We start from the raw sequence: 12627 nt of genomic DNA, 5'->3' as shown, positions 1-12627 counted from the left end.
AAACAATCAATCTTAAATCTCAGATTTCATTTTATTTCACTTCTTGTCTCTCATTTTTCCTTGTTAAGCAATCTATCTATCTATTTCTATATGCAGCTGATCGATCTACTTCTTCCTCTTTTTTCTTCCTTATTGTGAAAGAAAGAAAACACACACAAAGATGAGAAGAGTTAATAATAGAAATGATGGAAGAGATTCCAACAACAACAACAACACTTTGGATACTATAAACGCTGCTGCTTTTGCTATTGCTTCTTCCCAGGATCGTGTTCAGCCTGCTACTAATCAGGTATAATCCAATAACAAACATTTTTTTGCTTCTTTACCTTCACATCACTTTTTGTAAATAAATATATAAAAAAAAGGATATTTCTCTGTTCAAACTAGTTAGAAAGGGTTATTGATTTCTGTTTTATGAGGGTGAAGTGAAGGTAGAGTTATTTATTTTACTATTTTCTCATTGTTTTGATGCTATAGACTTTTAGCCTTTTTGGTTGGATTTCCATAATTGATCTCTTTTCTATAAAGAAAAGATCTTTTCTCTTTGTCCTTGTATGTGTGCGGTGACATTATTAACAAATAAAGGACCAACCTTTTCACTTTCATGATATGGTAAATAAGTTCGTTAAATAAACTGATTAAACAATGTTAGGATTTACCTGTTCTTGGTCTTTGGCTCATTTTCAATGTTTCTATGATACTAGTAATAGATCGGAAATATATTTATTCTTTTGTGAAAAAAAATATGAAAGTAATATCTGCAGAGTCATTGCAAGATGGAGTTTAGTAAGATTAACAAAGGAAATTGTCAATTTTGTGTGCTCTCTCATTTTTTACATAATTAAATTCTCAGTTTATGGTAATCAGGTTGATTAATACCAAGACTTTTAACTTCAACATAAAAAGTGATTTACTCATACAAGTGTGTTTGTCCTAATTAATTCTTATCATGTGTGACAGTTAATTGATTCCTTTATGAATTCAATCGAGTGAATGTTCTAGGAGTAACTACTGTTCATTTTTATTAATAAAATTAAGGTCTTAGTCAATTTCATTTTGTGTATAATACAGTTAACAGTAATTGTCACATTAACCCCTAAAACAAAGTAATTTGTCACATTAATGTAACACATATCACATAACAATGTCTTCTATGACTGAAACTTAACTCAGCTACTTGTGTTTGCAGAAGAAAAAATGGGGAAATTGGTTGAACATAACCGGGTGTTTCGGCTATCAGAAAAACAACCGAAAGCGGATCGGGCATGCTGTTCTTGTTCCAGAAACAGCACCTACTGGAGCAGATGCTGCTGCTGCTAATGCTGTTAGTTCAACAGCTCAAGCACCACCAAGTATAACACTTCCCTTCATTGCTCCTCCTTCATCTCCTGCATCATTCTTCCAATCCGAACCTCCTTCAACCGCACAATCACCGGTCGGTATATTATCTAAAACTTCTGTATCTGCAAGCATGTACTCACCTGGTGGCCCTAACTCAATCTTTGCCATCGGCCCTTACGCGCACGAAACACAATTAGTTTCTCCGCCTGTTTTCTCAGCTTCTTCAACAGCTCCTTTCACACCACCTCCCGAGTCTGTCCACTTGACCACGCCTTCTTCACCCGAGGTTCCGTTTGCTCAACTATTTGATTCCAACAGTAGAAATTCAGAGACATATCAGAGGCTCCAAATATCTCACTATGACTTCCAAAATTATCAGTTCCAACCTGGAAGCCCAGTTGGTCCACTGATATCACCAAGATCCGCGATCTCGGGCACCTCTTCTCCTTTGCCTGATGAGTTTCAAAAAGTAGACACTGCTAAGCTTCTTCAATTGGATAAACTTTCAATTTATGGTAGACAGAAGTCGAGCCAAAGTTCTGGGTCTATAACCCCAGAAGCTGTCAAGTCCACTAGTACTCAGGCTGGTTTTTTCCCAAATCATTGGGTTTCTGATATTAAAATTTCACCTTCTCCAAGCAATAATCGCCGGAATGAGATTAGTGTAAATCATAGAGTCTCATTTGAATTATCGAATGCAAAAGCATCGTCGTCTGTGGAAAACAAGCCAACAGCATCATCACAATGGACTAAAGTCCTGTCAAAATTTAAAAACGACGCAGCAGCAGCAGCAGCAAAAACGACAGACAAAGAAGAGAATCATTCAATAGAGAATGAGTGTGATGATAAACAAGTTGTTACAGAAACTCTTATTGATACAACGAAGCAAAGAAAAGCCGCTGAAGCAACAGTTGACGAGAAGGATCATCAGTCCTTAACCCTTTCTTCTTCTTCCACGAAAGAATTCAATTTTGCTAATGCAGAAGGAGGAGATTCTCCTGCACCAAATATAGTTGCTGATTGGTGGGCTAATGAGAAAGTTGCAGGGAATGAAAATGCTGCCTCAAAGGATTGGTCTTTCTTCCCAATTACTCAACCTCGTGTTAGCTAACAAGCAAAGGACTAACATATTATACAGTGGCTTCTTGTTCACAGAATTTGACAATTGGTTTTAAATTTTGTGCTGTGTTACAACTTGTCAAAACCCAACAGCAACACCTGCTAAATTGAGTTGGGAAATCTAACACAGTGATGGCTTGGGGTTTGTATTTTGAACACAATGACCCCTGGAAGCAATAGTGAGTTTGAATAATTTGTGTTTGGGAGCTTCTTTTTCCACCCCACATGGGACAAAGTGTGGTTTTAAAGTTCCTTTTGTATTTCTGTAGTTCTTACAAAGTTTGGATTAGAAATACCTGTATGTACATATTAGTGTTTGTACCTTATCCTCTGTTGATTTTATATGTAGTTTTATTTGCAATAGAAGGAGATTAGAAGTCAACTAATGGTAGCCAATTAAAATAAATTGCTAATGATAATCATTGTTTTATATTATAATTACATACGTGCACACGTTCGATTTTGCTAGAGGGGTGGGTAATCAACCTTGTATTGGTATGAAGCACTGGAATACACCCAATAGTGACAGTACAAGATTTATTCAAGTATTGGTTGAATTGTAACAACAACAAAAAAGTTAGTTGAACACTAATCATTCTTTTCAAACTCCTTTAGATAACCATAATCATATCCTAGCGCAACCACAGCAGTTTTTATGGAAGCACAAAGATACCATATTTTAAATTAAGACAGTTAATCTGACGATCATAGATCCAGTTTCTGGTCCAATCGGTTCAGCCGATTAGTCTAGTCTTTAAAACACTGGTTGACATAGAGTAGTTCACTTTTTAGGCTCCTTGAAGTAGTTTGGAGCTACTTTCTCCATCACGTAAAGGTAGTATTTTTTTGTTAAACTCAACGGTAGAGCTTTCGAGCAACTTCTGGGGTTCAAATACACTTGTTACATGCAAAATTTGAATTTTTAAGTTTCAAGGTCAACGGAGCAAATCGAATTAGATATTCTCATATGGAGAAGACAATGGACTGAAAAGTCTTCGAGAAGGTTTGTTCGAGTAAAAGCTATGAATCAAGCTTGGGCACGTAATCAAAGAGTCGATCTTCGAAAATCAAAGATGTCATACTCAAAAAGGCCATGTTCATACAAATCTTTTTTGTTCTTCAAACTTGGATATGTATAGCAAAAAAAGCATGTCAACTTAAAACCCTTTAAGGATCTAATTTGAGTGCTAGATTGATCTTCAAAACTCATTTGTTGAAGTGAATAAAGTGAGATTTCGAATTCGAATCGAAGTAACTACAGAAAACATCCACTTTAACAATCTCAACGTTATTAATTAAGTTAGATCTTACCGACAATAAACAACTAACTTTCTAAACAATTGCAGATGGTGTTTCACAAAAAATGGCCTAAAACATCCATACCAAGCACAGCGCCGTTACCCTGACTTGGGATCCTTAAAGCAACAACTTCAGGTCCAGTCCAACTAAACCATTCATACAAGTTGGTTTTCGAGTACCTCCTTTTCCATAAGAAAGTTCGTTAGATGTTTCCAAATGTTTAGAATAATAATAATATGTACAAGCTTGCATGAACATTACATTCTGTATTAAATTTATATATTAGCTCAGTACAGTAGTCAATAATTCATTTCAGCAGCCATGGCAGAGTGTCATCCACCATTTAAAAATAAACATATCATCAATACACCTATGTCTTGATACATGATAGTTGGATTGATATAAATTGGAATCAAAATAAAAAATTCATACCCATTTGTTCAAACATGAGAATTATTCAACTTATTTTAAACATGAGAATTATTCAACTTATATTAATTTGCAAATTAGCTAACACAAAAACGTGGGATTGTTTTCATAAAATAAACTTTGGGATTGCGTGACATAAAAAACGTGGGATTTGGAGAAAATTTAAATCCTCTACACTTTATAGGGGTAAGTTTTTGTTTTCTTTCTTTACTCAAAAGTAAATTTGGAGTAAGTTTTATTTTTTTATGATCAACGTTAGTAGAACAGTAGTTACTTTTGGGGTGTTATAGAGGAGGGATTGAACTCATGATCACCGTATTACTAAAATTCATGTCCCTTCACCAAACCATCAAACCACTTTATGACTCTAAAATTTGGGTAAGTTAGTCATCTACAATTTAACTTAATTAAATACCATCAAATATCGTTTTTAGACCTTAGAATTGAGGCAGTTAGTAATGTGGATCTCCTAACATAAAAAAGTGCATTTATTTTTTCAAATTTCAAAAGCAAACTTCCCACAACCTAACTAATAAGTTAAAGTTTGTCTCCTAATAAGTGTCAGATTTCCCCTCCGAAGAAATTTTTTTTTGTCATATTTGTTCATTTCATATATATTGAGCAAAAAAAAATAAATGATAATAATGAAAGTTGAGTCTAGCGGAATGAGCTAGTCTCTTATAAGAAGACAAACTAAAGTCTGAATTTCAAATAAAAAAAAAAACGTTCATATATATTTAGTGATTGTCAATGTCTCAAATACAAATACCCCTAATGGAAGAAACCCATGTGAAACAATAAAAAAAAAAAAGAATAATAAGTTGATTGAATAAGCTGTTATAATTTATTGATGTATTCTTTATTATCGTAAATACAAAATAAAATATTATTTATTTGAAAGTGATACACATTATATCAATTAGATTTTACGATTAAAGTTGTACCAAAAAAAAGATTTTACAATTAAAGAGAAAACGATTGAAAATTGAAAGCAACACTTAATTTTATTTTATTTTTGTTGAGGGGGAACACATGACCATTTATCAAACCTTCAAAGAAAAAATACCATAGGTAATGGATCAAGGATCAAATATACATCCTTCTCTTTCTTATCCGTAGCAAAAAATAATACTGAGAAGTCAGTCAGTCTAGTTCATTCTTTTTTATAGACCAAAATCTAGTTTTGTTTTTTTGGTACAAAAAGTTTAGTTAATATTTTTGGTCAAGAAAGTCTAATTCACTTCATTCCTCATTTACAAAATAAGAATGGAATATATATGTATACTAGTAATACAAAAACGTGGGCATCAAATTTGACTTTCTACGATTGTAGTACATGGATAACAGAACTATACCCAGCCGCATTGGTCTGACTATTTTTGTTTGTATTTCCTCGATTTATTTTTATATTTATATATCAGTTCATAAAAAAAAGATGCTTTCACCAACAAAAAGAAAAATGTCCTCAAAAGAGGTTGCTAGACTAGAAAATGTCCAATGTGGACGGCGAATATAAATAATTGAGGAAGATGAGAAGAAAGGAAACAAATAAGCACGTTGGCAATGACGTTATCTACTCTAGAAGGCTTAGTTAGACTAAACGTTAATGTTTGACCAAATTCCAGACTTTTTTTTTGCATTGGACTTTCTAGATCCTATAACCAATGCAATGCTTATAACAAACTCCCCTCTCCCTCATTCATTCATATACCTCCTCACCTTTCCACATACATATATAACTACTTCTTCTCCAACCAATTCCAATTCACACATCAAACAACTTCAAATAATATCAAACATCTATATAATACTTATAACCAAGAAAGAAAAGAAAAGCAAATCAATATTATCATATCACCTTCTTCTCTTCTCCGTCTCATCTCATTCAAAATGCCACCCTTTGCAGGTTCTCATCCCGGTGGTGTTTTCAGATCAGACACAAACATAGTCACAATCGACGTAGGAGGCCAATTGTTTCAAACAACAAAACAAACCCTAACCTCAGCTGGACCAAAAACCTTCTTCTCAACAATCTCACAAACCTCTTCACCCTACACACCTTTCATTGACAGAGACCCTGAAATTTTCTCTCTCCTCCTCTCCCTCCTCCGCACCGGTAATCTTCCTTCCAAAGCCAAATCCTTTGATCTTCAAGACCTTATCATTGAATCCAAATTCTACGGCATCGAAAATCTCTTAATCAATTCTCTTTCTAACCCTTCTCAATTTGAACCTTTCAATCTTCAAAACTCACTTCAATTACCCTTAAACGGAAGAGACTCTCCTTCCACCGTTGCAACCACCCCTTACGGTTCCCTCCACGTCGCACACGGCAGCAAGATTACAACCTTTGATTGGTCACTTCGCCGGAAATCAACAATTCTAACGCACTTTACGGCTGTTGATTCTCTTCTTGCTTTATCGCCGTCGTTAGCCGCCGCCGGAGCTAATGATTTCTCCGGGTTACAGATTCTTGATTTGGAAAACGGATACGTGAAGGATACGTTAAATTGGGAAAACGTAACGAAATCTGGTTCAACCGTTCAAGCGATTGGTTCTTCACCTGAGAACATGTTTGTTAGCTTTGAATCTTCACGGAGAAACTCGAATTCTATTGTTGTTTATGATTTGCATAGTTTGAGACCTGTTACGGAGATTGCTCACAATGAAATCTATGGTGCCGATATCGATTCGGCGATTCCGGCAACGAAACTGCAGTGGATTGAAAGTCATAATCTGTTGATGGCTTCTGGGTCCCACAGTGGTCCTTCTGGTGTTTCTGGTAATGTTAGGTTATGGGATGTTCGTTCTGGCAACGTTGTTTGGGAGATTTCTGAGAAAGTTGATTGTTTTGCTGATGTGGCAGTTTCTGATTCTTTAGATGCTATGTTTAAAGTTGGTGTGAATTCTGGTGAAGCGTTTTATATGGATTTGAAGAATTTGAGTTCTGAGAAAAATTCATGGGTTTGTTTAGGTGATAAGAGAAAGGTTTTGAATGGGAAAAAAGAAGGGTTTGGTTGCAAAATTGAAACACAAGGGAATCAAGTTTTTTGCACTAAGGGTGGTGATGTGGAGTTATGGTCAGAGATTATAATGGGTTCTTCTAATAACAGGATTTTCAAGAAGAATTTGATGGGGAGGGTGCAAGATATGGGAGGTGCTAAGATCACAAATTTGGCATTTGGAGGAAGTAGGATGTTCTTAACTAGAAAGGATTTGCAATGTGTTGAAGTTTGGCAGAGTTCTTGTAGGGAACTTTGAGTTTCAGTTGTTCTTTTATTCTTTTTATTTGTTATGAAAACATATGTAGTTACATCGTGTAAAGGAACCTTCAAACTTGTACATTTTTGTTGCTTAGGAGGTTTTGTTGAGTTGAAATTGTTTTAATCTTTTTCTCATAACAAATTGTCATCCTGCAATTATGGATGGTTAGGTTTGTGAGACAAATCAAATATAGGTGTTTCATCTTATTATTACACACTCAAAATTTTCTTCTTTGGTTAATCTATGCTACGCTAAATATATATTTTTCCTGGTTGTAGACATGGTATTCAATATCAATTTTGACTTTTACTAAACTATTTGATGCTATTGGAAAAACTGAGAATAGGAACATTTTTTCTGTTGTATTTCAATTACCTAGCCGAGGTCCATCATTGTAAGAGCTTCCTCCTAGATATTGATTTGCAGAAATGATAAATTAAATTTGGTAACAGTTTGATTAGCTTTGAAAATACCTTAAACAAATATAGTGATGAATTAAGCTTAAAAGTTTGCTTGCTGTCGCACCCAAAAAATGAGTGAGTTAGATAGTGTATCAGTTGTTTGTTTGCTCAAAAAGCTATTAGTTTTTTTTTTTTTTTGAGGGACCTCAAAAGGCTATTAGTTCGAACCCCGGCCACCACCAAAAAAAAAAAAAAGGAAAAACCTAAAATGTTGGAACTTGCATGGTTGTACCTTCTTTCAAACTAAGTTCATAGTAGTTTCTACTCACTACGTACATTTAAGATTTAACATGTGAAACTGAGCAAAAAGCATAATACCCAGTAAGAAGTTGGACAGGAGTAGCTTTTAGTGAAATGAAATACTGTTTGAGTTGGTTAAGAATTTCTGGTGTCCTGCAGCAGGCCACACATTCATGATAATTAGTGATTCGATATATAATGATCAGTTACTTTTCACAATTTTGAGAAAAATGTAAATGGCAAGCTGGTTGAATGCTTGAACGAGAACCATAGAAGTTGTTTCAAGCATATCTTGAGTTGCAATGGTTCTATCATCATTGCGCAAGCGTTTCAAACTAGAGGAACCTTCAAACTTGTATATTCTTTGTTGTTTGGGAAGTTTTGTTGAGTTAGAAATTGTTTTAATTGTTTGAATATTGACAGCCCTGAGCGTGTTTAGGGTGTGCGATCTCGCAAGGCAACACAATGCAACAGTAGGTTAAAACTCAACAATCAGATACTATTGTTTCACTTAAAACAATAAAACTCCGTTGCATTTAAGGTTAATTAAACAGTTGTTAATGGACACAACATAACACTCGGGTAAAATTGAAATAAATTAACCTTTTTTTTAAGCAAACAAATGATGCATTGAGAAAGTCAAATGACACTAATTTTGAGAAAGAAAAGGTTTCATAAAACGACATTCCTTTTAGGACAGATGGTGTAGTGTAAAATTTAAGAGATTTTTTTGTATTAACCCTCTCAGAGAAAGTAGGGTGGCAAAACAGGTCAATCCGCTCTGATTTTCCCCGGCTCCTCCACTAACCCGTAAACAAAGGGCGGGGTGGACCAATTTAGGTAGGGGTTGAAACTTTCAACTCGCCCCTCGATAGGTTGGCTGGTTGATTAGTCAATTACAATAAAAGAAACTAAAAAATTAAAGCACTGACTATAGGTTAGTTGACGCTTAAGAGAAAATGAACTTCAAAAGTAGTTTATTAAAATTCACCCTAATCCAACAATCATTACGCAAGCAATAAAAAGTCTATTGGTATGTAAAAAGAAAATGTGTTAACGGATGCAGTAAAATATACCTGACTCGGTAAAAAACAACTAAAAATGGAAAGAGACGTTTTTAATTGACCCAACAGGATGGTACAAGATGACTTAAGTGGTAAGATCCAAAACCTCAACTTGTTCAATTTCTCAAACTTCTGTTTGTTTATTATATTTCTCAACGACAAATGTATAAATTTCTAGTTCTTCAATTTAGAAGAATAACCAGATTAGTGAGAGAAATTAAAGAATAAGACTAAAATTTCATTTTGTAAGATTTAGAAACTTATAGCAACAACAAACGAGTTGATGCAAAATGATGAAAACATGGTAATGTATATCAATTATTTTTTAAACTAAACGAGTACGGAGAAGTTTATTAAAACATCAGTGAACTACATTTTTTTTTTAATTGTGCGAGTACACTACCAGGAGGAGTTCACAAAGTCATAGATCAGAGATTATGCATAAAAATGAATATACATCATATCTCTGGATCCATGAAAATGAATATACATCGTAACCAGATCAGCAAGAGAAAATAACAGACTAAGACCAATGAACAGAGTGTAATTAGCCATCACATGTTCCATAAAAATAAGTAGCCTCTGAGACTATTGCTTGTAATTGGTTCCATCAAACAACTAGATCTTGGAAATGATTGTATCAGACATAGTTATGCTTTTAAATTGTTTGAGTAGAAGAAGGAATTCAATGATGGTGTCATAGATAGTCCAAAACCTCAAAAGCCTAAATTTTGGAGAGTGCTTTTGTGAAGTTGGGAGAGAAAATTATTTCTGGAGAGTGCTTTTGTGAAGTTGGGAGAGAAAATTATAGAAGATGGGAGGGAAAAATAAAGTAGAATTTGGAGACCGGGTTTGTGATTTGCATTAATCTAAGTAGTGCTCAATTGGATTATATACACCAATACCTAACAGCTAAAACAACTGTCATAACTAGCTTACCCATAAAACCCAACAAGCTTAATAAACTGTTTACTAGGGTGACCTCAGGTATGAATAGAACCACGCAACCCGAACAAATCCAATTTGAAAAAAAGATTAGATTGGTTTCAGTAACTAATTCAGTTTGATCTGCATTTTTCCAAACTCAGATGTCATTGATGAACTTAAACCAACCCCAATGTTATGTGAAATTCTAATTTTTACTATGAAATATTATATGAAGTTTTGAGTATAATCTTTAAATTTCTAAACAAAGACAAACACTAAATAACAATTTCAAGTTGTGCACTTCTAAGACAAACACTAAATAATTTGGGAGCAATACATTTAAAAACGAAAACAAGGCTTGTATCAACAAGTAAACAGCAATCTAGTCAGAGGAGTTAAATGAATTGAATGAATTAAAAAACCGGGGTTCAAACTCTTATGAAGGAGACAATACTAACATACAACTAATATCATTTGCCTATTTAAAAAACAGGCAAACTCGTTGAACCTTCTTTATAAAATTTAAATAGGTGCACCTAATGTAATCATACATTACACAATGGCATAAAAATAGTCTGGCAAAAGAGTAAAAGAATCACGAAGATAAAAAAAACTTACATAGTCTGCTAATTTATTTAAAATGGCATCTGTGGAGCTTTCTTCCCAAAGATGGCCTCCCAAATGGAGGGTGAAAATGGTGCTTTCTTGTCCAAAAACACCCTAACAGCTTTCTCATCAAAAGCAAAACCCTTTCCTGTTAATGTCTTGATAACACCTTTTGCTTCTTCAATTCCATTTTCTTTGCAAAAACCATCTACCAAGCCAACGAAAGTCGTCACATTTAGAGAATGGCCTGCTTCTAACATCTCTACACAAAATTCAACAGCATCCTGTAATCTGCTACATTTGTAGAGTCCTTGTATAAGAACAGTGTAACTAAAAGCATTTGGTGAAATGCCATTACTCTGCATTTTCCTGAAAATCCTTATAGCATCATCAGCCTTGTGTGCCTTTGTGTATCCCTCCACTACAGCAGTGTAAATGACAATCTCCGGAATCGTTCCCTTTTCCCGCATCAAACCGAAAAGCTTCAAAGCTTCTTGAACATTACCATCTTTACATAAACCATCAAGCATAGCCACTGCATTAGGTATAAGACCAGTTTCCTTCATCTTCTTGAAAATCTCATCGGCATCTTGAGGCATAGACTGTTGCGCTGGTTCATTGGAATTTGACGAATTCACCGACCTTGCTTCTTCCAATTGGCTGCTTGCTTCAACATCTGATTTACTCCCTACTTCATCATCAAAACCAAGCTTATACTTATCGAGAAAACTATCTCCTGACTGACCACCATCTCTATCAGTTTCAGCAACATTTCTACCCTGAGGTCCAAGATCAATTTGCGAAGATTTATTGCCAAGACGACCACCATCTCTACCAATATTTCTACCCTGAAATCCAAGACCAATTTGCGAAGATTTATTGCCACGACGACCAACATCTCTACCAGTTTCATCAACTTTTCTTCCTTGAAATCCAAGATCAATTTGCGACGATCTATTGCCACGGTTTCCATCAAATTTCAGACGACGGCCACCTCGATCATATTCTTGGGAATGCAAAGGAGGTTGATTACTTGGCTTCTGACCTCTCAAAACCCTAGTTTGATTCAATTCCTCCGAACGTTGTTGAACACCAAAACCTTCCTCATTTCTATTGCCACCACGGTTATCATTAAAACTCATGTCTCCCCGTTGACGAAAAAATTCATCGTCAGATTCTCCGGCAGCAGCTTTACGGCCACCACGGTTATCATTAAAGCTAAAATGGCGCATAGTAATAAGCCATGGAGACAAAATTTGCTTAGAATTTAAAAGGGAGACTAACCCTTCAATTTTATTAACCCTACGAACCAACAATGGTGTCATGTGGATGAACCTGTTAATCAGTTGCATCAAGCATACATAAAATCAACAATTTATCACAAAATCAAAAGAATATAAAAAAATTACCAAAAGAAAAGAAAATGAAGCAGGATTAACTAAGAGAATAATCATATGATATGCTGAATAATCAATTAAGAAATTAACCAGAAAAAACAAAGGAAAAGATGAAAGACTTTCTTACCGTTTCTGGTGGCCGGCGACGAAGGCTGTTTGCGTTAATCGGCGAGGTTTAGCTTTTTTAGGACAGTTGAGTTCACTATTCAGTGGGACTACAGGTTGTCTCTGATTCAAGGGCAGAGGGTTTTATTTGATGGAACTTTGAGTTTTTTTTTTTTACTTGAGTATTTTATTTTATTTTTATTTTGTGTTTTTTAACCCAAAGTTTGATTGAAGTGTAACTAAAAGTCTAATCAAGAACCAACACACGTTGGCTCAGTTGGTAAGGAACGGGTCACTTCCTTGCAGAAGGTTGTGTGTTCGATTCCCTCTGCCGATGTGAGGGCAGTGTTGGTGGGTGATCTGTAAGTACCTCTA

The 12627-nt window shown here is 34.9% G+C and overlaps 3 protein-coding genes across 3 annotated transcripts; 2 read left to right on the top strand and 1 right to left on the bottom strand.

The window, feature by feature from the left end:
• Window positions 1-2842, top strand: LOC146934190 (uncharacterized). The gene is made up of 2 exons (XM_085706058.1): window positions 1-289; window positions 1190-2842. Exons 1-2 carry the CDS (start codon window positions 161-163, stop codon window positions 2450-2452), a joined length of 1392 nt encoding a protein of 463 aa, XP_085562184.1. The 5' UTR covers window positions 1-160; the 3' UTR covers window positions 2453-2842.
• Window positions 2843-5744: 2902 nt separating this feature from the next.
• LOC146934189 (BTB/POZ domain with WD40/YVTN repeat-like protein) lies at window positions 5745-7692 on the top strand. The gene has a single exon (XM_085706060.1). It carries the CDS (start codon window positions 6079-6081, stop codon window positions 7447-7449), a length of 1371 nt encoding a protein of 456 aa, XP_085562186.1. The 5' UTR covers window positions 5745-6078; the 3' UTR covers window positions 7450-7692.
• A 2838-nt stretch (window positions 7693-10530) lies between these two features.
• Window positions 10531-12366, bottom strand: LOC146934188 (uncharacterized). Its single transcript, XM_085706061.1, has 2 exons — window positions 12275-12366; window positions 10531-12085 (listed from the first exon to the last, which is right to left on the bottom strand). Exon 2 carries the CDS (start codon window positions 12073-12075, stop codon window positions 10780-10782), a length of 1296 nt encoding a protein of 431 aa, XP_085562187.1. The 5' UTR covers window positions 12076-12085; window positions 12275-12366; the 3' UTR covers window positions 10531-10779.
• Between the last annotated feature and the right edge of the window lie 261 nt (window positions 12367-12627).

This window comes from Medicago sativa, chromosome 4 (assembly GCF_051527215.1).
Source record: "Medicago sativa cultivar Bolivia chromosome 4, Bolivia_mono, whole genome shotgun sequence".
NCBI lineage: Eukaryota > Viridiplantae > Streptophyta > Magnoliopsida > Fabales > Fabaceae > Medicago > Medicago sativa.
Note: the sequence above shows the minus strand (reverse complement) of the source record. Positions and strands in the feature narration are given on the sequence as shown.

Coding starts and splice junctions, on each gene's coding strand:
- LOC146934190 (XM_085706058.1), top strand. CDS start 161: ATGAGAAGAGTTAATAATAGAAATGATGGAAGAGATTCCAACAACAAC. Junction 290..1,189: donor TTCAGCCTGCTACTAATCAG/GTATAATCCAAT, acceptor TTGTGTTTGCAG/AAGAAAAAATGGGGAAATTG.
- LOC146934189 (XM_085706060.1), top strand. CDS start 6,079: ATGCCACCCTTTGCAGGTTCTCATCCCGGTGGTGTTTTCAGATCAGAC.
- LOC146934188 (XM_085706061.1), bottom strand. CDS start 12,075: ATGACACCATTGTTGGTTCGTAGGGTTAATAAAATTGAAGGGTTAGTC.